This window comes from Suncus etruscus, chromosome 8 (assembly GCF_024139225.1).
Source record: "Suncus etruscus isolate mSunEtr1 chromosome 8, mSunEtr1.pri.cur, whole genome shotgun sequence".
NCBI classification, from domain to species: Eukaryota; Metazoa; Chordata; class Mammalia; order Eulipotyphla; family Soricidae; genus Suncus; species Suncus etruscus.
The window spans coordinates 5,355,845-5,379,605 of NC_064855.1; the positions used below are offsets into that span (position 1 = coordinate 5,355,845).

Sequence of the window (23,761 nt, forward strand, 5' to 3'; positions counted from 1 at the left end):
ATATTTATTTAAAAAAAAAACACCTTTATACCTGTATCTCATGGTGACTCAACTAAAAAGTTAAAAATTCAATAAAAAATGAATGCTGCTGGGTGTGACCCAAAAACCAAAATAAATAAATAAATAAATAAATAAATAAATAAATAAATAAATAAAATAAATTATGATGACAGGATGATAGGGAGATAGGGAGGGAGACCATGGCAGTTCCTGTGAAAAACAGAAAACAAAGGTCATTTGGGTGGTTATTACCCAGAAACTTCTTTTATTGCCTAGAGGTGACTTGTTAAAGGAGGAAACTAAAGTGGGATCCAAGGAAGGAGCAGCTCTGCCACTCATGGCAAGGCTGACATGGGTCAGGACTGCCCGGTTGGCTCTAAGCTCCCTTGTAGCACAGACACGCACATACCACCAGGTCTATGAGGCAGCTGCCAAGCTGTGCTCAAAGCCCAAGTGTTCTGCTTAGCACTGAGAAGCACCCGGCATGCTGCTCAGCATAAACTCCTCTGAGCAAGGAACTGTTTTTCGTGTGAAATTCAAGTCAGTCCTAGTCTCACAAGCATCCCAGGTCCATTGCCTCCCCTCACTGATAAGAATTTCCAGGGCTGGAGCAATGGAATAGAAGGGGGAGGCACTTACATCTCATTTTGGCCACCCAGCCCATCAGGAAGAATTCCTGAGTGCAGAGTCAGGAGTAATTCCGAAGCACTACCAGGTGTGGCCCCAAATCAAAATAAATACATAAATATGGGGCTGGAGTGGTGGTGCAAGAGGTAAGGCGTTTGCCTTACATGCCCTGACCTAGACAGACCAAGGTTCTATCCCCAGCATCCCATATGGTCCCCCACGCCAGGAGTGATTTCTGTGCTCATAGCCAGGAGTAACCCCTGAGTGTCACCAGGTGTGGCCCCCAAACCAACATAAATATATAAATAAATAAATAAATAAATAAATAAATAAATAAATAAATTTAAAATAAATTCAGATGGAGGCAAAATAGAAAACAAGCTGGTTTTGGTTGAAAGAAAGTTACTTAGAAAAGTGTTAAAGCAGAGGAATGGAGGGATGTAAAAGAGTGTTCTTTGCACACAGCTTCTCCAGAGTGGAAATAAAGAGATCTGGGGAGAAAGAATATTAGGATTCCTTCAAAAAGTCCTGTTCTGGAATTTTTTTGCACACAGGAAAGTTAATCTGGGTGTTGTCACTGGGAAAACCTGATAAACTCTTGATGGTCCTTTCATTTGGGGGGTAGGGCGGGAGCACACCCAGTGTGGTGTTCAGGAGTTACTCCTGACTCTGTGATCAGAAATTACTCCTCACAGGCTCAGTGGACCATATGGGACGCCAAGAATCGACCCAGGTTTGTTGCATGCAAGGCAAATGCCATCCCTGCTCCACCACAGCCTTTTACATTTTTGTTGTGATTTTGGTCCATGCAGGATGGAGCTCAGAGTTTACTCCTGGCTCTGTATTTAGGGATCACTCTTAGGGATGCTCATGCAACCATATTGGATTACGGGGTCAAACCCAGGCCAACAGTGTATAAGGCAAGGACCCTCCCTGCTGTACTATCTCTGTATCATCTTTCCATGACCTTTAGTGTCTCTTGATCATCTTTATTTCTGGGGGTGGTTACCCTTCTCCGAATGGTGCCTCAATTTCTCCATCTTCTTGAGCTCAGGATTTGCATCTCAAAGGAATGCATGTGGTCTCCAGACCTTCTTTGAGCTACTTCAGATTTGATCATTTCTTCTTCCCTAAAGCTCGTTACCAGGGTGCTTCTAACTGTGTTAGATATGAATTTTAATTCTTCCAAGAGAGAGAGTGAGTGAGATAGAAATAGAGAAGAAAAATGTATGCTCCAGAGACAGGAAGGGGAAAGGGTATCTGGGAGGGTGAGAGGGAAATTGGGGACTGGGGAGAAATGTTCATTGGTGAAGGTTGTTGTATATTGTATAACTGTAACTCAATCCTGAACAACTTTACTGTGAAAAAAATGTTTTATGAACAACCTTGTAGCCAGTCTTTAAATAAAAAGAAAAATAATTTAAGCTCTTTCAGAGTGTGTTTTGAAGTACAGGGATGGATGCTGAGGTATGATAAAGATAAAGAAAAGGTGGAGTAGGTTGAGGGCAGACAGCAATATCCACCTATAGGTCAACATTTTGTCTTATCCCTTTTTCAGTTACTAGGAGTAAAAACTCTTGTTTGTACACATGGGAAACCTTTTTGGCCCCTGGAATTTCCTAACAAGGATCTGGGAAATTCCTGACTGAACTAGAAGCCCTGCCCTTAGGTTCCTGCACTGTTCTGAGAAACAGAATGAGGACTTTCTGTTTCTGTTTCAGTTCTGTGACCAGTAGGCAACGGGAACCAGGATAGACAGATAGCGGCAGACACTGAGCTGTGATCATGGCTGGTGAGTAGTGGCCAGGGCAGACTGGGTGGGAGGTCTTTTTCCTGCCAATCCAGGGCTCACTTTAAACAGTCTTGAGTTCACAGCTGTGTGGCAGTAGGTAGCTTGAGCACAAGCTGAGCATTGTCCCTTAAAACTCTGTGACTTGTTAGGGGGTTGGGGGGGGCACTTCTAGAAAGGCTCTGCATAGGGATTCCCCTGAGCTTCATGGAGAATAAGTTCATTTCTACATTGAATCTGAGCCCCAAGGCAGAAGGTCATTCCTTTTTCTCTTCTTGGATTCTGGTCACCAAAGGGTAAAAGAAAAACACAGCAAGTGGTGAAGAATAACCTGGAAGCTGAAACCACTGCTTCCTCTTTCTTAATTCCAGATTAGTCAGCAGGCTCATAGACAGCACTCCAAGAATCAGATCCAGGAGCTTGAGCTGTTGGCATCCAGCCACCCTTTCTGGGAATGACCCAGTGGGCCTTGAAAAGAAGGGGTTCTTGGGCTCAGCTTTCAGCCTAGGCAGCATTCTATGCACTGCTGTCTCAATTCTCTCTGAGACTCAGCCCTTCAGCTCCCCCTGAGCAAGCCTTCCAGGTCTTCTGAAACAGTGTAAAGTCAGAGACGGAGCCAGGAGTCCAATCACTTGCACCACTGCAAAGGAAGAGCTTCCCTAGCACAGTGATAAATCAATCTTGTAGTACTTCTGAATGGCCTACAGGTAATTCTTATACTCTGGACCCTGACTTCATCCCTTTTAAATCTGAAAATTTCTCCATTTGCATTGTAGGCATTTATAATCTCTGTGTGACTGATTTGGTCTGTTTGTCTGTAGAATGAATAGTGGTGACAGTAGCAAGATAACGTTCCATGATTTTTCAGTTCTCAGATTAAGGTGGTTGCCTGTGACTCAGCAAGCTGATGCTCAAAGGAGGGAGCCTGGGAAAATGGTACTTCACCCCCCATCTCTAGCCATCTAGGTGCCCTAGGAGCTCTCTTGTGCTTTCTGCTTGGGGTGGTTTCCTCAGCTTCTCCATCTCCAAAGGATTTGCATCTAGATAGAATTTGTTCTTCATGTCTTTGGGCTACTTCAGGACTACACAGTTTCTTCTTGATTTTTTTTCTCCACGCTCATCCCCAGAGCCTCACTAAGTATGTGCCTGCAACAATATCTAATACAATTTTCTTACTCAGCAACATTTAATGGCTTCCTAAGAACTATTTGTTGTTCTTTGGGTTTTTTGTTTGTTTGTTTTTGGGCCACACCTGGTGATGCTCAGGGGTTACTCCTGGCTATGCTCTCAGAAATTGCCCCTGTGGGGCTGGAGCGATGTTGCAGCAGTAGGGCATTTCCCTTGCATGCACTGACCCAGGGCAGACCTCAGTTTGATCCCCGGGCTTTCCTTATGGTCCCCCAAGCCTGCCAGAAGTGATCTGAAATCCAAAAAAAAAAAAAAAAAAAAAAGAAATATCCCTGGCTTAGGGGACCATATGGGACCATATAGGATCAAACCAAGGTCCATCCTGGGTCAGCTGTGTGCAATTGTATCATCACTCCGGCCCCATGCTTTATTTTATTTTAGTTTTTAATTTAATTTTATTATTTTATTTTATTCTATTTTATTTTATTTCATTTCATTTCATTATTTTATTTATTTTATAATATTATACATTATATTTTATTATTATATTTTATCTTTATTTCTTTTGCTTTTGGTCTACACCTGGCAGTGTTCAGGGTTTTACTCAAAGCTCTGATCTCAGGTTTCACTCCTGGAAGGCTCAGGAGACCTTAAGTGGCACCTGGGATTGAACCTTGATTGTCTGCATGCAAAACAGGCAACCTACCAACTATACTGTCACTTTGACCACTCCTAATAATTTCTTGTTAGGGTAAAATGGCTATGAATTAATATAGATTTTTTTCTGAGTTTTAAAATATATGTATTCACTGTAATCTTAATTACTGTAAAGCAGATTCCTTAGTTTTTCTGTTTGTCATAATTCTCCTAATATCATTCATTTTGTCAACATTCAACTACCATGTTCAGAGAAGTGAAACAGATGTCAGAAGACCTCATCTGATTGCTTCTTGTCATTCTTCAAATTCTCTCTTCTCATACTTGCCAGAAATTACTCAGCAGTATGGGGAGGGAATTGGTAGGGAAGGAGGAAGTGGATTTGACATAATATAAGAAAAGTCTTGGGCATGTTAGTGGTGGAGAGGGAAGTAACCAGGTATATCAAAACCATGAATATTATCATAACTGTACTCAACTATCTAAACTCTAATGAAAAGTAAAACACAAGGATTTCCTTTCATGACTCCTTTCACCTCAGCAATTCAGCACAGGCAAGCACGTGCCAGAAATACCCTGGATTCATGACAGGTTGGTTTTTAGTGGTGGAAGTTAGATTAAACTTCACAATGCTCAGGGCTTACTTCTGGCTCTGTGGTCAAGCATTACTCCTGTGATTGTTCAGGGGAATAGAAATGATGCCAGAAATAAAACCAGGGTTGACTGCCTGCAAGTGCTTTCATTCCATTCCTATCTCTCTGGTGCCAGCGGTGGTTGATTTTGTAGAAAGTCTTTGTCATTGCAACATTTTTTACTGTTGCCAAATTTTTCATAACTTCCGCATACAGTTATGTGCTTCCATATGGCTGTGAATCACAGTTTAAGAGACTTGGCCTTAAATAACACATCACAAAACATTGTATAGTATAGTGGGATGAGTAGGGTTAGACAATTCTAAACCCTACCCACTTAATATATATATGTATATATATACATATATATATATGTATATATATACTATCTACCACAAACATAATTTGGGTCAATTATTTAACTAACTTCTGGTGCTTTGTATAATAGATATATTCTTGCTAAATAGAATTTCTTTAAGCAAAGTATCTTTGAGAAGGTTCATGAAAATCATTTGGCATCAACAAGAGTTCCATAAATATGAGCTTTTATGGAAACAGTTATGGTTAATTGAATAGGATGTGATGTCAAAATAGGATTTAAAACCCAGTTTATTTTATTTGAATAGACTATAAAATAGAGACATATTTAACTAGCTCATTGGACCACTATGCAAATATTTAGTGCATGGATTTGTAATAATAATAATGTTAATGATAATTATTTATATTAATTTATATCTATTTTAACACTACAAATCCTAAGAGATAGCCACTGTTATTAAGCTAATGTTATTTTGTAATTCACTATTCCTGATTTGTAATTTCCAGGTTTTTTTCATAGTAGTTAACCAGTATTTGTGTATAATTCAAGATAACTTGGACAATGGATGAGGTGAACATTAGAAATTTTGGACCAAAGATTTTCTTCATGTACTTATGAATTTTTCTTTAAAAAATGTTATTTTCTGGGGCCAGAAAGCACGTACCTTAAAAAAAAGAGGCCATAGTTAAAAAAAAAGGGGGGGGGGAGCATGTTTCTTGCATTTAGTCAACCCAGTTCAATCTCCTGCATTCCATATGATCCCCCCAAACTTGCCAGGAGTGGTTCCTCAGCACAGAGCCTATAATAAACCCACAGCACTTCTGCGTGAGACCCCCAAACAAAGAAACAAAAGGTGTTTTCTATCTAGCTATGTTTACAACTAAATGAATTAGAAAAACCTTCTTTATAGAATTAACTGAAAATTGATGAGGTATCTGTCTTCTCATAGATCTGTGTAAATCTTCACTGTATTAAAATTTGGGACTGACATTAAAATATCTGACTTTAACTTATGACTTTAATTACTCCCCAATAAAAATTTTGTCAGCCCCAAATATTAATTGAGTATCAAGTTAATATACCATATTAAAAGATCATCATAAGATTATCTTTAATGTTGGCTTTTGATTGAGATAAGATTTAAAAGTCTTAGGACCCTAGATGTATCTGTTTATTTATTAATTCATGAAATCAGCAAACATACTAGTGCTTTTAAATGTCTTGGCACTGAGAGGAAGCAATAATATATGAATTCAAATATGTGGATCTAAAAACATAGTACACTAACCATGGAATTGGCAGAGCAGAGAAAAGATACCACAATTAGAGGCATTAGGGTAGAGTGATAGTACAGTAGGGAGGATGCTTGCCTTTTATGCTGGCTGACCCAGTTTCAATCCTCAGCATCCCATATGGTCTCCCAAAGCATCAGCAGGAGCAATTCCTGAGCACAAAACCCTGAGCTTTACTAGATATGGTCCCCAAATCAACATAACAAAAACCAAACACAATTAGCAAAATTGACATTTCAGACAAGAGATTGGGAAATACTTTGAGTCAATATTCCAAGGTGGGGAGGGAAGAAATGGGCATTGGTGATGGAAAGGCTGCATGGGTGAAGGGGGGTGTTCTTTTTATGACTGAAAATCAACTACAATTATGTTTGTAATCATGGTGTTTAAATAAAGAAATTATAAAATTAAAGAAAAAACATTCTTGGGGCTGGAGAGATAGCATAGAGGTAAGGCATTTGCCTTGCATGCAGAAGGATGGTGGTTCAAATCCCGGTATCCCATATGGTCCCCCGTGCCTGCAAGGGGTGATTTCTGAGCATAAAGCCAGGAGTAGCCCCCGAGCACTGCCAAGTGTGACCCAGAAAACAAACAAACAAAAAACATTTCAAGGGCATTATCACCACCATCATTATTGGGAGAAAGAGACAAAATGAAGAGAATTGTGAAGTTACTACTGTGCTCTTGGAAATTGAACCTCTCAATTTACAAAATAAGAGCTGAGAAGCTACTGGTAAAGTTGTAGGTGACAGTAAACTTCTTACCACATACTGGAATAATAGAATATTGGAATAACTGACAGAATTCTATTGGGAATAGTGAAGCAGTCAGAGGCTATTTTCAAGGATTTTTCATGATAGTATTATAGGAAACCCTCAATAGATTAGGGAAATCATTTTAATTGGTACCAGCTGCTAAAAGAATCTTTGTGTTTTTGATACAGGCAATAACACATTAAAAGTTCTGGAAACAATAGGCAAAAGTGTCATCACAAATGCCGTAGAAGAATTGATGCAAAAAGGGGTCCTGGAACTGGAGGAAAAAGAGAAGCAAAGATATGATGAAGCCAAACCTATCCAGAAGATTCAGGTGTTGAAAGACTGTATCCTGGAGCGACGTTTCGAGGTGGGCACAGCCCTTGCCAACGTCTTCCTCAAAGGCCACAGAAGTATTGCCAGTTCCCCAGGTAAGACTGGAACCATTCACTGGGCGTAGGTCCAAATTTCCTGAATCAATTTTGCTTCCTCCTTTAATCTCTTTAATCTGCTGTCCTCTTGTTATTCTTTCTCTGGTCAAGACACATTTCACAGAGGGTCTCGTTGGTCGCTAGAGGAGCCCCCTTGGGAGGAATTTTTTGTCCAGTCCTCTAAGAAGCTGGGTGCTAATAGGAACTGCTCAAGTGCAGAGCAGTGAGAGATGCCTGGATTGGAACTCAGGCTTTAGCATTGTGGATGACTTGTGACTTCAAGATACCTGACCTCTCTGGGCATCATCATCCCCTCTTCATCTTCATCATCTGAGAAATGGGGTGCTTTCAGCAGCTACTTCTTCCCATGCTCTGTTAGATGAGACTGGTGGTTATTATCCATGCAGATGCCCAGGTTGTCAGATCTCTTCCAGAATCTTCCTCTGGTACTCAGACTCACTTACCTCTAACTGCTTGTCTCAGAAAAATTACTGGATGCACAGAACTAGTATCACTATTTATTTTATTGAAACCAATGTGAAATACAAGTCTTTCATAGTTATATTTTAGTTGCATAATGACAGTGAATTAGGGTCATTCCCATCAACAGTGTTGACCTCCCTCCACCTTAGTTCCCAGCATGCATCTCATACCTCCACCCCTAACCCTCTGGACTACCAGTGTAACAGGTCCATTTTGTGTTTAGATTGTTGTAGTTTGGGTCTCGTGATTCTATTGTTGTTGACATTGATTTGAGTATTTAGGGTTGACCATTTTTTATTTTCACTCTAGCATCACTAAAATTTAACACTTGATTCCCGCTAAAAATATCTTTCAATTTTATCTCCTCTGTCTCATTATTACAACAACTCTCCATGTTTTGTTTGATTTGGTTTTGTTTTGGAGTCACACACAGAGATGTTTCAGATTCCTCCTGGCTATGCTCTCAAAAATTACTGTCTTGCATGCAGATGGATGGTGGTTCGAATCCCACCATCCCATATGGTTCCTGAGCCTGCCAGGACTGATTTTGGAGCACAGAACCAGGAGTAACCCCTGAGCACTGTTGGGTGTGACTACCCCCCAAAAAATTACTCCTGAAGACCATATGGTATGGAGATGGAACCTAGGATGGCTATGTGCAAAACAAGGGCCTTATCTGCTTTTCTATTGCTCTGACCCCTTCCACCACATTTCTTAACCTAGTATATAATTGCTTTATTATATATAGCTACTTTCTTCATTAATAAATAATTGCTCCTGGCAAGTGCTAGGCACCTTATGGCAATTGAAACATAAAGAATATGGGGCTGTAGAGATAGCATGGAGGTAAGGTGTTTGCCTTTCATGCAGAAGGACAGTGGTTCATATCCCAGCATCCCATATGGTTGTCCGTGCCTCCAGGGGCGATTACTGAGCATAGAGCCAGGAGTAAACCCTGAGCGCTGCTGGGTGTGACCCAAAAACCAAAATAAATAAATAAAGAAAGAATAGACTAATGAACAGGCATGAGATGTATTTGAATTACCATAATTACTATTTAGTTATGATTCTTTATGTCTTTGCAATATATTCCTATATTCTTTGCAATATATTCTTATATTTATATAATGCCATCAGATTAGCACCAAAACGATGTCTATAAGATTAAATTCTTCCAGATTAAATTATGAATATTAGTATAATTCCATTTCCTTAGGCCCCAAATTTACCAGCAACACATTCATTTTGCATTAGAATTCTACTAGAAATCCTAGCCCTATGTATTTATTTATCATCCAAAATAAGAAATAATCTTTAAAATGCAACAGAAATTGTAGAGAACTCCTTATAACCAGTAAACTTCTTTAGTAAGTATGTCTTGTGGAGAAGAGATGTCCCCACTATAAAATTGGACTATCATATCTCTTCTCTCCATTGCTTTTGTCTATATCCTAATCTGTCTTTTCATTAATATTGAAACTCATCATTTATAGAAAGAACCCAAGTACCCAAGAAGAGTTAAGTGGATAAAAAAAATTATGATATCACTTACATAATAGAACACTACATAAATATTAGGAAAAACAAAATCATGAAGTTCGCTTAGACATGGAAAGACATGGAGAGTATCATGCTGAGATAAGTCAGAGGGAAGGGACAGGCATAAAATAATCACACCCATCTGCAGAATATAAAATGGCAATTGTACTAAAAACTGGGATGATATAAAAAACTATAAAAACAATATAGCAAATATAAGTCATAATTGATATACCTGTTACTTCAAAATATTTTTCTTTTTTTCTTCTTTTTTTTACTTTTAGGGCCACACCCGGTGATGCTCAGGAATTATTCCTGGCTATGTGCTCAAAAACAGCTCCTGGCTTGGGGACCATATGGGACACCAGGGGATCAAAGTGCCATCTGTACTAGGTTAATGCCTGCAAGGCAAACACCCTACCACTTGTGCCACTGCTCTGGCCTCTCAAAATTAGTTTTAAAACCTCAGGTATTGCAATAAGTAAGAAACTGCTGCCTGGACAGATCATATAGAGGTTAAGGTACTTGCCTTGTATTTTGGCCAGCCCTGGTTTGATATCTGGCATCAGGTGGTCCTTTGAGCACTGCCAGGAGCAAATTCTGAGCAAGAGCCTAAAGTAGGCCCTGAGCAGCACTACATGTGGCTAAAACCCTCCCATACAGCACCCAGTTTAAACATGAAAACAAACTGAAACTGTCTAATGGGCAGGCACTGAGGCAGATAAGAGGAGGATCTCTGACATGAGGGGTCCGGGTTCTCTTGGAGCAACTACAGGACCCCAAAACATTCAAGAGATACTGACACAGCAAGACAGGTGTCTGGATGAGCTGGACTTAGAATAAAGATGCTGGCTAGTCCTTTTGACATAAATATAAAACACTTCCTATTATTCTATGGTGTGGGGATAAGAAGATCTTCGTTTTTTTTTCTTGATAAGCTTTATTTAGCAAATTTATAGGAATGTACCTACTCAAGGCCTGGCTCTGTGATTTGCCATTTGAAGACCTATCTCAGAGAGGTGAGGTCTTTGCCTTTACTCATACCAGTTTCCTACTTTCTGCATCAATTTCAGGGGGTTCCTTAAGTAAGTCTCAGATATGAACATTTTCATCTAAACTCCTAATTCTCTCATTTCTTTCTGCAGTCCTCCAGGCTAGTAAAAAAGCTCTCTTTGGGGAGCACTCTGTTCTGTAATATTTATTGCATTGTAATGAAAGGATTCATTTTGATTACAATTTTACATTCTGATGTAAGATAGAAGGCCTGACAGTTTCTCAGTTTTATCTGTAAACATGATCTTGGTACAGACACATAACAGTCTTTTTAGGATCTGGCATTTGTTAATGTAGAGAAAAATAACTGTAAATAATCTAGGAGCTAAGTGACTTTCAGCAAGGTGAAAGTATTTTCTGACAAAGAACTTTCAATGGAGTTCACATCTCTTTACTACTGTAGACTCTTCTAGAAAGAAAAGGGGGAAAACATGAGTTACTGTTTAATCACCAAGAAATGCTCAGTAACTTCCATATCCTCAAGGTACTTACGTTTTGCTGCAAGACTTAGCCTTTTAACTCTCTTTTTAAGAAAAGCATTGAAAAAAAGGAAGAAAATCTTTATTTAAAAGTTCATAGAAACAAATGAGTGAAAAATACTCTAAAACAGCCCTCATCTCAATCTATCTTTTGGTCACAGGTCCCAAACACCAAATCTGAGTGACTGGCCCAAAGGACCTCACAGCACCCATGCCAGACCAACAGTCTGAGGGAAACCCATGAAGGCCCAGGGGGGTCCAGGGAGGATCTGGGGCCCTGACAACCAAGGACAGCACACAACTGCCCCTTCACTGCATGTCTCCTCAGCATGACTCCTGTCCCCTTCAATAATGACGTTTCTATGGTTAAAAAATACTCCAAAACATAAAAACTACGAAGGATAAAATATTTTAACAGATAGTACCTGAAAATTTGATCAAGGATAATAGGAACTTTATCCTGGTAACAAGAGAAGGCCCATCTGGGTTGTACAACTAAAAGTAAAGGTCTGCACCATTCATGAACACAGATCTTGTTATGTCTAGTACATATTTCTTTCAATTTCTGCAGATGGAGTGCACTTCCCCCTACAGGGAAAATTCTGGGTTTTTCCAGTCCCTTGCACAATCATGCACTCTAGCATTCTATTGCATTTCTATGGGACTTTGGTCAAGATGAATCAGAAATATGTTCCAAAAGGAAATATATTTTCCTCACCCTTGAAGCATTGCTTAAAAAACAGTGTGTCAGATTTTCCGCAGTTTCAAAATACAAATATGCTAGAATCTAGAACCAACAGTGCTTGGGATCTGGGAACAGGAATAGTTAGACAACCCTTCTTTATCTAACTAACCAACATCACTCCATAGTCAAGACTACCTGAAGCCACTCTGCTCTGGAAATGTTGAGACTTCCAAATGAAGTTGCTGGAAATCTAACAGCTGACCTGCATAGTTATCTTCTAAGTGTTCGATATTCATGACCAGTAAGTGTTGTGTGGGTTAGCTATAGATCACAAGCATTCAATCTGATCACTCCCAGCCAGACAGGGCTAATAAGAAAGTATTTGAATTGTGGCTATGAAATGATTCAACAATATTACTCTGCATATAATATCTCAAATTGAATATATTATTTCTGTTATCTCTGTGTGGGTCCAAGAACATATAAAATCATACCAAGAAATATGATTTCTACTAGACAGTACTTAGCCATTCAGTCTTCTTTGACTTACAGACAACTGAAAGTACACATGGGTGACCAAATATTTTGGAGGCAAATAGTTGGAAAGTTAAATGTTATTTCCCAGGACATATAATGCCCAAAATTGACCACAAGTTATTGAGTTGTCTTTTTAGACTTATCAAAATCTATTCCAGAATCTTTCAGTAGATTTGCTTCCTTGAATAAGAAGTTTGCCTATCTTTCATCAACAGAGTACATTTTCTCATTTTAGATAGCAGACATACCTAGAAGTTTTACATATTAAACAAAATTATCACCAACATTATTGATTTAGTGTTTTTTATTGAGACACACATTTGATTTACTACCAAATAAATTATTTTGATGAGAACATTATCTCCTGTAGATTTCCTTTCACAAAGGCAGAAATTGCAACTTCTATTTTATTTATTATTCTGCAGAAATTACAGAAATCCAAGACACACAATCTGAGCCTGAGCCTGTGGAATCTCTGGACACCATTAATCTTTGTCCTTATGAAGAATACCAGAAACTTTGTAAAGAACGAGATGGAGAGGTATTATACTCTGTGCATAAAATAGAGAGGAACCATTGTTTTTATTAAATAAATTCTTAAAGAAAACAATTGCGGTAGGCTGGGAAGTGCTAAATATTCTATAAGTGCTTTTATTGGGAGAAAATCATATGTGTCCGTCAGATTCAAATTCTCTTTCAACCCCCCCACCCCCCGATGACAAATCAGAGACCTCTGGCTTGGTTCACTTATTTTCTTTTTATCTATTTGAAATTTATGGCCACTTTAACTGTAGTCATGGAATCAAAATATTTATGAGATACCATGGCTGAGTAGTAATTGTTTGCATTCCAGATGAAAGTCTTGGATATTAAGCACATTTTAAAACATAAAGTCTGCAAAGCATTATATAATGATGTGTTAAAACAGTTTTAAAGTAGTAAAGTTATTGGAGCTGAAGAGACTGTGGGAATAGGGAACGTAGTTGTCTCACATGTGGTCATCAAATTCAATCTGTGGTACCTCAAATGGGCCTCTGAGTCAATCCAGGAGTAATTCTTGAGAATAGAACTGGAGTAAGACCTGAACACCATCCCGTATGGTGCTCAAACCGAAATAAAGAAATTAATAATAATAGTAATATTATCGTGACACTGGACCTTTGGGTATATTCATTTATTTAACTGGAACCAATAGAAATTGTCCTGGATCTTATAAAAGTTATAACAAATATGCCTTTTATAAAAGATAACAAAGAGGCAAGGGAGAGTGGATTGAAATAGGTGAAGATGGACCGTTTTGAAATCTTAAGATTATTGATAAAAAAAACACTCCTAGCTATGTATTGGATCTTGCTGCAGCTTTGTGGAAATCAATTTTATTCCAGTTCTCATTGCTCTCTATTTCCAACTCATGTCTGAAAGAGAGAGCAAGACGGTGTCATGAGGGACTGGCTCAAGAAGGGGGCATCCAACCAAATCCCTGTTGTGGGGATATTGATGGGTTGAGGAACATTGGTAAGGAGACTTACTGGCACCCATGCACTGCAGATATACCCAATAAAGGAGAAAGAAAGCCGCACCCGCCTGGCTCTCATCATCTGCAACACATTGTTCGATCATCTCTCTCCTCGGTTGGGAGCCGAACGTGACATTGCGGAGATGAAGATGCTTCTGGAGAGTCTTGACTACACAGTGCATGTAGAAGAGCAACTCACAGCCAAGGTCAGGGTTTTCCCCTATCCCTCAGCAAATAGATCCAGAACCCCAGATTTCTCACCACAGAAAAACTCTGCTAAACCAACTCTTGTCTACTCAACTATCTATATGTAGACATGTGTAGGTGTAGTTACAAAAAAAAAAATAAAAAGAAGAAGAAATAATTACATGTAACCAAAGTATCTTCTGTGCTCAAACATGAGATATCTGGGTTTCAAAAAGTTCTGGAGTCAGGAACATCTAGAAGGAGCTTGCTCTGGTCCACATGCTAGTCCTGGTACTGGGAAGGAAAAGAAGTAAATGATCTGGAAAATTCCTAATTCCTGTGATCTTGCTAAACTTGAAAGAGGGCACCCAAGGTACAGAACAGGCTATTTCCAAAGGGTGGTGTTGATATGTCTTCGTAGGAGTGAACACAGACTGAAAAGAAAAAGAAGAAAGAGATGTCAAGGCATAGTAGTCAACAGCAGGTTGAGGTGAGGCCATATGTTAGGTACCCAGCATGTAAATACAGAAAAATAAACACACAGGTTGGAAGTGAGGAGTAGAAAGGACTGACAGAAAAAAATCAAGAACAGCTATCTGGGGGTCAAGGCTCAGGGCTGACACAGCCACCAGTGACCATCCCTGAGACTCTAAGCTAAGACAGATGTGGTACTGGAGTTGCACAGGAGGTTGGCACCTGTTAAGGGAGTACTAAGTCTATGCCAGATAGTGAACTGATTTAGCACCACAGGGAAGGCCTGTAAGGAAGAGGTACTAAGCACACAAGACTTAGAACTCTTAATCCACAATTGGGGAAAAAGTCTAGAGAGAAAAGAAAAAGCAGGTAAGTAACAAGAGCAAATGACAAATGCATCAAGGAGAGAGTGTGAGTGGAGAGCCAGGAGGAGCTGAGGGTTGAACCTTGTTCCGTGACCAAAAGCAACATGCTAGTGAATCATCATTATGGAGTGTAGGCTGGTAGGCCTACACTGTGGTTCCAGGGCTGACTGGGCATAGGTCTTAACAAAGAACCCTGGCACTGTTGTAGGACATGAAGTCAGCTCTCCAGGCATTCGCTGCCCGCCCCGAGCACAGCACCTCAGACAGCACATTCCTGGTGCTCATGTCCCATGGCCTGCTGGAGGGAATCTGTGGAACCACGCACTGCTCAGAACAACCCGACATGCTGCCTTATGACACTGTCTTTCGCATCTTCAACAATCGTAACTGCCTCCACCTCAAGGACAAGCCCAAGGTCCTCATCATCCAGGCCTGCCGCGGGGGTGAGTCCAGGACGGCTGCCCCAGCTCACTGTCCTGCCTGTGGGGTGATACATATGAGATCAATATTAGTTTAAGCCCATTGGGCCAGACCTGGCAAAAAAAAATGGGGTCATAAATTGTAGAAAACACCACAGAGTACAGGCCGATTTGCCAGCTGAGAAACTTCTAGTCAATTTATCCACAAGAGGGACTGAGGTAATGAACCCAGATTCCTGAATCAGACTAGTAAACACTTCAGTTCCTGGGCTAAGTGTTTATGTTAGTGCCACTGCCTCTACAGACTTTGGCTTCACTTCACTTTGGCTTCACTTCAGGAAGGAGGGAAAGGACAGGATGGCAGCACCCTCGTAGTTTCTCAGGTCTTCCTAAAAAGGAACTGAGTCAGGGAGACAGAAACATGGGGCCACAGTCAAAATTCTCTGTGGCTTCAATCATCTCTGAGTTTGGGGGAATTGTTTGAGTTTGGAGGCCAGCGATGAAGCAGAAATAACTTCAATGTAAAAAGGAACCATGCTCTGGTGTTCTGTAGTTAAAATGAAGCCTTTGGCTCTTGAGGAAAAGGGAAGTTTCGGGGTACTAGTGCACTTGCTTCCTGACACCGTGAGGTCACTGTTAGGGGCACAATACATTGGCTCATGACAGCAAACAGGAAGACAGAGAAGGTGGGAGAGACTAGAACTCCCATAAGCGTTGGCTTCTGATGCTCAGCATGGCCTTTGTTGTTTTCACAGTGAACCTTGGGGAAGTGAAAGTGCCTGACAGTGCAGCCTGGACCGACAGTCCTATGCCACTGCTCGAAAACTTGCAGGAAGATGCTATTTCCCGAACCCACATTGAAAAGGACTTCATCGCCTTCTACTCCTCAACCCCACGTATGTGCCCAGATGTGTGTGTGTGTGTGTGTGTGTGTGTGTGTGTGTGTGTGTGTGCAACCCTGGGGAATGAAGAGTCTTATGTAGGGAAGCTAAGAGAGAGGTGTTACATGTTCTTGAATATAGTTTACATTTTATGTTAGCTACAAAGAAAGGTTTCCCCTAACTTTTTAACATTGTACATGTATTTTATGTGTTAGCTTTCATAGCTAAAGAGGTACAAAATACTAAAAATCATCTATTACAGGACCTCCTCATCCCCCTGTACCATCTATCACTAATTGGTTGCTTTGGTTTTCTATTACATTTAGTTAACATTCTACAAAGCATTTTGATAGGAACTTGTTTAACAGCACTTTCTTCAGTGATTATCTCCTGCTCTGTCCTCTATCTTTTCCCCTCTGTGAGCATTTAAGATTCTTCCAGCATTATTCTGAACACTTGCTTAAAAGAGGTAAAAAATAATATGCTAGGGTTTACCTGATCAGCTTTGCTCTAGATACTCAATTTAAGCCTTAAATTATGGGTGCCTGAGCGGTGGCACAAGCAGTAGAGCATTTTTCTTGCATATGCTAATCTAGGATGGACTGCAGTTCGATCCCCCGGCATCCCATATGGGCCCCCAAACCAGGAGAAGTTTCTGAGTGCATAGCCAGGAGTAACCCCTGAGCATCACTGGGTGTGGCCCCCCCCAAAAAAAAACAAATAAACAAAAAAAGAAGCCATAAGTTAGGATTTTTCTTTGTTATGAAGTTTGTTTTAAGTCGCCTTTAAAACCACTTGTTAGAGGTACAATATCCTCCACTTTAGAAACTTCCTTTGAATATGTTCAGGTGTTGGGTTTTCTTTTTTCCTTCATTGTATTTTTCCTTTTGGCTTCTGGAACACATTCAGCTATGCTGAGGGGTAACTCCTGGCTTTGTGTTCAGACATCACTCCTGGAGGTACATTTGAGACCACTTAGGGTACCAGGATCAAACTCCAGTTGTTCATTTTGTATGCCTTCCCACTGTACTATCTTTCTAGTCCCAAATGACCCATTACTTTTTGAAGGGCAGCAATGGAATCCTCTGTAAATGCCCTTGAAGCTGGGTTTGTTTTACTGTTTATTCACTCAGTAAGCATGGAGACATTCTTTAACATTTGAGATATTCTACTTTCTTGTGTAAGACTTTCTGTCTTTATTTTTTTCAAATCCCCTTTCAAAACCAAATAAAATGCCTGGTAGAAATTAAGTCCCAAGTACTCAGTGCACTTGCTCTGACAGTCTGCAGTTCTGAGATGCTGTCTCCTTAGCTCAGTCTTTGACAGGTTTTTACTGTTGTTTCGTTTCGGTAGGAAATGAGTCAATGTCAGTTTATCATGGTTTTTCTTAAACATGTCAGCATAATTCAGAAGCTAGGTTTTTTTTTTGAATGTTAAAGTAACAAGAGCAAAAGAGATAGAATATGGGTAGAAAACTGGGTAAAAATGATTTGGGTTTGATCTCTGGCACTGTCAATGGTCCCCAACACCATCAGGATCAACCCCTAAGCACAGAAGTGTGAAGTGCCCCAGCACTTCTGGGTATGAAAAAGGAAAGAAAAAGAGGAAACCAATACTACAAAAAAGATCACAGCCTGTGACTGTCCTCTGTCTCTTTGTAGATAACATGTCCTGGAGAGACATTGAGATGGGCTCTCCTTTCATCACGCAAATTGTCACCTGCTTTCAAAAATACGCCTGGCGCCTTCACCTGGAAGAAGTATTTAGAAAGGTAGGTGAGCCTTTCTGGCCCTGTTTTCTACCTTTATTAACTCACCAATGTGTCACTTGCATCTGCCTTTCAAGTGACAGTGGAAATTTTTGTCAGGCAATCAAAAGCTTTCCTTCATCATTCAGGGGACAAAAATGGGATTTAGAAAAGGAAAATAACAGTGTGGCAACATTGGAGACTAGAATAAACAGAACAAAATTATGAAAATAAGTACTTCTAGGGTATGTGTTACATTACTATAATTATAATTGTAATAATAGGGTCCAGAGGGATAGCCAGAGGGTAGTGCCTATTACTTGCATGCAGCTAACCCTGTTACATCCCTGGCATCTCATATGTTTTTCCCAGCCTGCTGGGAGTGATTTCTGAGTGAAGAGCCAGGAATAACCCTAAAGCATCAATGGGTATGGCCCCGCAAACAACAAAATCAACAAAAATTGTAATAATTACACTAATAAAAACAACAGTAACAATAAAATGATGGTGGGAATTTTGAAGAATAAAAATGTATATTTAATTCTTCATTTATCTTATTAAATAGAAATTGTGTAGTCTGCTAAATAATGGAATATATCTTGCTAATGTAGGAATAAATAAATAACACATGGGGCTGAAAGAGTAGATTGAATAAGGCTAATGCTTTATGTGCAATTGGCCTCAGTTTGATGCATATGCTCCACATATGCACTGCCAAGCCCTGCCAGGAGTGATGCTTAAGTACAAGGCAAGGTGTTAACCCTAACTAACTAAGAGAAAACTGGGATAAATGTTATTCCAATAGAGTGGCTTGATATTACATGCCCTCTTCTTTCTTTTGCTCCACTGTGCCGCCTCTATATACTGCATATGTTTGGATTTGACCTGTTATCACTCATTCAAGTAAAGACTTCATAAACACATTTTCTTCACATATCAATGTGTTGCCACATCATATTTATGAAGATACACAAAAAATAAACTTATCTTTCCTTCCTTTGTTAGAAAAATACTGGTAGCAAGAGAAAGTGTGACCTTATTTTTAATTTTTATTGAAACCAATGGAAATTTCTACTCTTTCACAGTTATATTTAAGGCACAGAGAGACAGTAAATTAGGGCCATTACTACCACCAGTGTTGTCCTCCCTTTACTGTAGTGCCTAGCATCCCATACCCCCCACCTTAGTGTATTGGACTGCTAGTGTAACAGGTCAATTCTGTGTTCAACTTGTTATTGTTTGGGTATCTTGATTCTATTGTGATTCTATTGTTGAATTTGGTTTGGATTTTTAGATCTGAACATTTTCTATTTCCAGTCAATGCTCCTGAAACCACTTGGCACCTGGGTCCAATCACTATTTTTTTTTCTTTCCTCAATTTGTAGGAAGACATATGAAGCAGAACAAGATTATTCATGTTCTATGCTTCTGTAAAAATGGTAGAAGCCCCTATTAGAAGCTATAAGTAAAATTATAAGAAGAAAAGAAGAAAAATAATGGGGGCCAGGTGTATCAAGTTTTTTTTTTTAGTTTTTAAATAGGCACAGTACATGTTGGATAAATTAGAAAGAAAATCCCCTTGGTCTAAGAGATACAGGGTGCTTCTACCATGAAGCATACTGTCATAAGACTGTCTACAGGCTCGAGCATGTTAATTCTCAAACCCCAAGGTCTTTCTTTAAGCCCGAGGAATTGTTCTGCTCAGTAGTCAGGGTTGTCATAGTAAGTCTTCTGTAATTAGAAATCTTAGTATTTGCACAGATCCTAGGACAGAGTTTCTTCTCATTTCATCTAATTCTTAGGTGGTGAGGTAGGCCAACATGCTCTTAGATCAAATTGTTGCTGTTCCCTGTCATTAGGGAGTCATATAATCCTGCCCTGGAGCAAGTTGGTGCCAGGGCAGTACTAGGGACTGGGGCCTTCCATAGGGGGAGTTTAATTCCTGGTATGAGTGCAGGGAACAGGTTGAGATCCATGGTTCATGGTTGGATAGTTGACATCAGATCAATTGAGGTCTAAGTCAAGCCCCCATAACAAATGTTCAGGGTGGATGGCACCATGGATCATAAAATTTATGGGTTCTTATCCCTAATCGATAAGAACTTCTTTCTATGCATAATGTTTTTCCATTTTAGTGTGCCTTTGCAAAAAGGAATGATACCATATAATATTATTGGCACATTTGTGGGTAAAAATAACAAGCTATACTATACTGTCTCTGTGCCCTGGTTTTGACCTGAACTTGTATCCCAAGCAAGACTTTTCTACTAGAACTTCCTACTAAGCAGAACCCAAACAAGCAAAATAAAAAAAAATAAAATAAAATAAACATAAAATGTGTTGAGGGAGACTATCTCTGGAAATAAACACTAAGGTTATAATTATTAAGAAAATGCACCCACAGAAACATTCAAAGAAAATATAGATATTAAGTCTTTTGAGATAGTCTGAGGGAGGATAACATCTAGGGCACATTTTCATCCTTCACCATGGTCTTGTGGAGTCTGAGAAATGACTTGCAGCAGTCATGGATCAGGTAGTGTACTCGAGCTGGGGTCACTCTGAAGCTGAATCTATTAGCAAGCAACAGTCCACATTGAGGGAAGAGGGAAAAAAGGGGCCACATAGAATTAGTCAACAGGATGGATGGCTGCAGCTTCTTCCCTGGGCAAGAGATAGGGGACTGAGAGGATATTCTTTCACTTTGGGAGCTGAGTGGCAGCTTGCTGGGGCTTGGGAAAGGTTCTAGTTCCTGAGTAGTGAAGAACTGAAGATAAAAAAAATTAAATAGCTAGAAATAACGGATCGAGTTGAGGAGTAAGAGGATATCAGGGGTTTGGTAAAATGGTGAAGGTGGGGGAGAATAGCAAATAACAGGGACTAATTACAACATAGGCAGGAATTATGTACAATACATATTAACAAGCATAAAGGAATCCACCACATACTGACATCTGCTTATAGACAGACATTGGCCATCCATGCATAGGTTGTAGTTGGAAGACTGACCCTTAAAGGGTGGGTCAGAGTGATTAAAATAAGTGGGGCTATCACAGTTGTGGGGTAGGTAGGTTTTACAATTTCTAGGCACTTCATCAATAGTGGGGGTAAAATTTGCTAAATAAAGTTTCCAGGATTAGGCACTTAGGGATAAAAATAATTTTCACTTCTAGAGTACTAAGAAATTCAGAATATCAGAAAACAGACACATTTCCAGGGACATGCTATGAGTAGATATAGGAATGTCTTATCTAGACTTACTTTTTATTTCTAGGTACAACAGTCATTTGACAAGCCAAGTATTAAAATCCAGATGCCAACTATCGAGCGGCAGTCCCTGACAAGATATTTCTACCTCTTTCCTGGCCATTGAAACAGTTAAGTATGAAATAAGTGGGAAAATAATATTAGTGAGGAGGTTTTATGAAAAGGACAGCTAAATAAACTGCATGATTAGACTAGTATTCTTTGTATAGTGATTTGATAATTAGATATTATTATTATTTTGCCAATAAACTTATGTATTATTCTACCAATATTCTGTATTATTCTACTTAATAATCTCTCAATGGAAGATCTGTATCAACCTGTAACATTTTTAACCTATAAATCAAAGAGATGAACCAAACCAAGACAAAAAATAAGAAACAATGAAGGATTAGCATAACAACTGTTAAAACAAACTGATTCAGACTAGGACTATCACTTATGCCCATCTCTGCTTTACTCCTATTCACACATTGAATAACCAAATACCATCCCTGGTTCTGGAAGAACTGAGAACAGAAACACTGACTGAAGGGAACAAGAACTTTGATGCTGTCAACACAGGGGCCACATCACAAAAATCAGCTACCCTGAACAGGCAGCATGAAGCAGGGCTTGGACTAAAAAACTGGGATCAGTACTGAAGGGCTTCCTGACTCTTTTCATGTTGGACATCACAAGCCACTCTGAGGCTGGATCCAAGCTAGGTCTCAGAATTGAATTCAAGCAGTCATACTATCACTTGAGAATGGTACAACAGGTTTAGACTAAGCAATTAATTTACTCAGGACTATTTCATGTGACACAACATTAAATCATATCTTTAATCTTCACAAATAATCAAAATTATATTTTGATATTTATCTAATGCCTTTTTTCTGTTTTTTTTTTTTTGACCATACCCAGTGATGCTCAGGGGTTACTCCTGGCTATGCACTTAGTAATTGCTTCTGGGTTGGGGGACCATATGGGACGCCAGGGATCGAACCAAGGTCCGTCCTGGATCAGCCTCGTGCAAGGCAAATGCCATACTGCTGCACTATATCTCCAGCCCCATATTCATCCCAATATTTTACCCATTCCATCTCTTCATCATTATATTTAGATAGATCTATCAACAAAATAGGTTTTAGTTGCTAATTAGCTCACAGAACCGTATTAGAGGTTGCATTATTTAATCCACTATCAAGCATTTACTGGGTTGCAGGTTCTAGTCTAGTTGCTTAGCAAATATACATCCACATCATAGTGAGTGCAGATATATATATATGTACATATATATATGTACATATATATGTAGCATATATAGAGAACATATGTCAGATAGCTAAAACCTAAGGAGAAAAATAAAGGAGTCAAAAGACAGAGAAAGATGGACTATTCATAGGATAGTCAATTCCAAGAATGGAAACTGGAAGGGGAAAGAGGGCAGTATTCCATGTGAATCTACATGGGGAGGACAGCCCACTCCGGGAAATGATTTTCAAACATCTACAATCTGCAAGAAGGTAGTAAGCTTAAGGCATATAGAAAGCTTATTCTTTCTAAAGAATGGACAAGTCCAGAAAGATGTTGAGAAGCATGACCAGAAGGGATTAGAGAATAGCATGGTAAACTTTTACAAATCGTTGGCTTGAATGAACATAAGCTCTATCCATGATCTTTTCAGCACAGAGTATAAGAACTCTTCCGAGGGCTCTCTGATATCCAGACAAAAGGGTCACCAATAGAATCCACAGGAAGAGGCAGATGGCCCAGGAAGACAGTGAAGTATCTCACCAAGAGCTGATCTGAGTTGTTAAGGCATGACATTGTGCTTTTTCTTCTCTTTTAGGAAACCCTGGGTAGTCCAGCTCTTCTGTATAGCTTCTAAAAAGTATCTCAATAATGAGATAGAGAATAAAATGGAATGAAGGTGAACAAAAGGGACTTCTAGTATAAAACAAATTTCCATTGAAAATGGTCAAGAAAAGTTCCACTGTGCAGCCGTGGAAATGGAGACAAGCAGATGCTATGAAGAAAATGATGCCAGCAGACACATACATGCTGCCTGGCCATGTATCTGTATGTAACCAGCCTGCTCTCTGCAAAGCACAATAACCTTAGTCACGTAAAACAAGGCACACCTGGACTTCTCTGTGAACAGACAGACGCTAGGCTGGCCTCATCTTTTTCTTTAGTAAATTATTATTATTTTAGCAAATGATTTCCTGTATTTTCTTTTGCCCTTCCATAACCGAATTTACTTTTCTTTTTCTTTTTCCCATAATTTTCTTTTCAAATACGTGCACATTTTCAAGCGTATAGGAAATATTATTCTCTAGTTTATAGCCAAGATTAATTGTTTTTTGGACATTTTTTGGGGTCCAAGATGGTGCAACCTTGGATTATTTGCACAGGAAGGCAAATATTTGCTCAGGGGAAGTGAAAGCAATGAGGAATTTCATTTATGGAAGAGAGAAAGTTGCAATTTAGAGAAGTCAACAGAGTGAAATAA

At 39.4% G+C, this 23,761-nt stretch overlaps 1 protein-coding gene across 1 annotated transcript; it reads left to right on the forward strand.

The window, feature by feature from the left end:
* Window positions 1-2,374: 2,374 nt before the first annotated feature.
* LOC126016054 (caspase-13-like) lies at window positions 2,375-23,252 on the forward strand. The gene is made up of 9 exons (XM_049778572.1): window positions 2,375-2,419; window positions 7,391-7,633; window positions 12,835-12,950; window positions 13,958-14,131; window positions 15,159-15,393; window positions 16,125-16,265; window positions 17,912-18,021; window positions 21,272-21,374; window positions 23,099-23,252. Exons 1-8 carry the CDS (start codon window positions 2,413-2,415, stop codon window positions 21,368-21,370), a joined length of 1,125 nt encoding a protein of 374 aa, XP_049634529.1. The 5' UTR covers window positions 2,375-2,412; the 3' UTR covers window positions 21,371-21,374; window positions 23,099-23,252.
* Window positions 23,253-23,761: the final 509 nt, after the last annotated feature.

What these genes read in the sequence shown, in the direction of transcription:
- LOC126016054 (XM_049778572.1), top strand. An exon ending in CATCCAGGCCTGCCGCGGGG is followed by an intron (nt 15,394 to 16,124) that starts GTGAGTCCAGGA and finishes TTGTTTTCACAG; the next exon opens with TGAACCTTGGGGAAGTGAAA. An exon ending in CTTCTACTCCTCAACCCCAC is followed by an intron (nt 16,266 to 17,911) that starts GTATGTGCCCAG and finishes GTCTCTTTGTAG; the next exon opens with ATAACATGTCCTGGAGAGAC.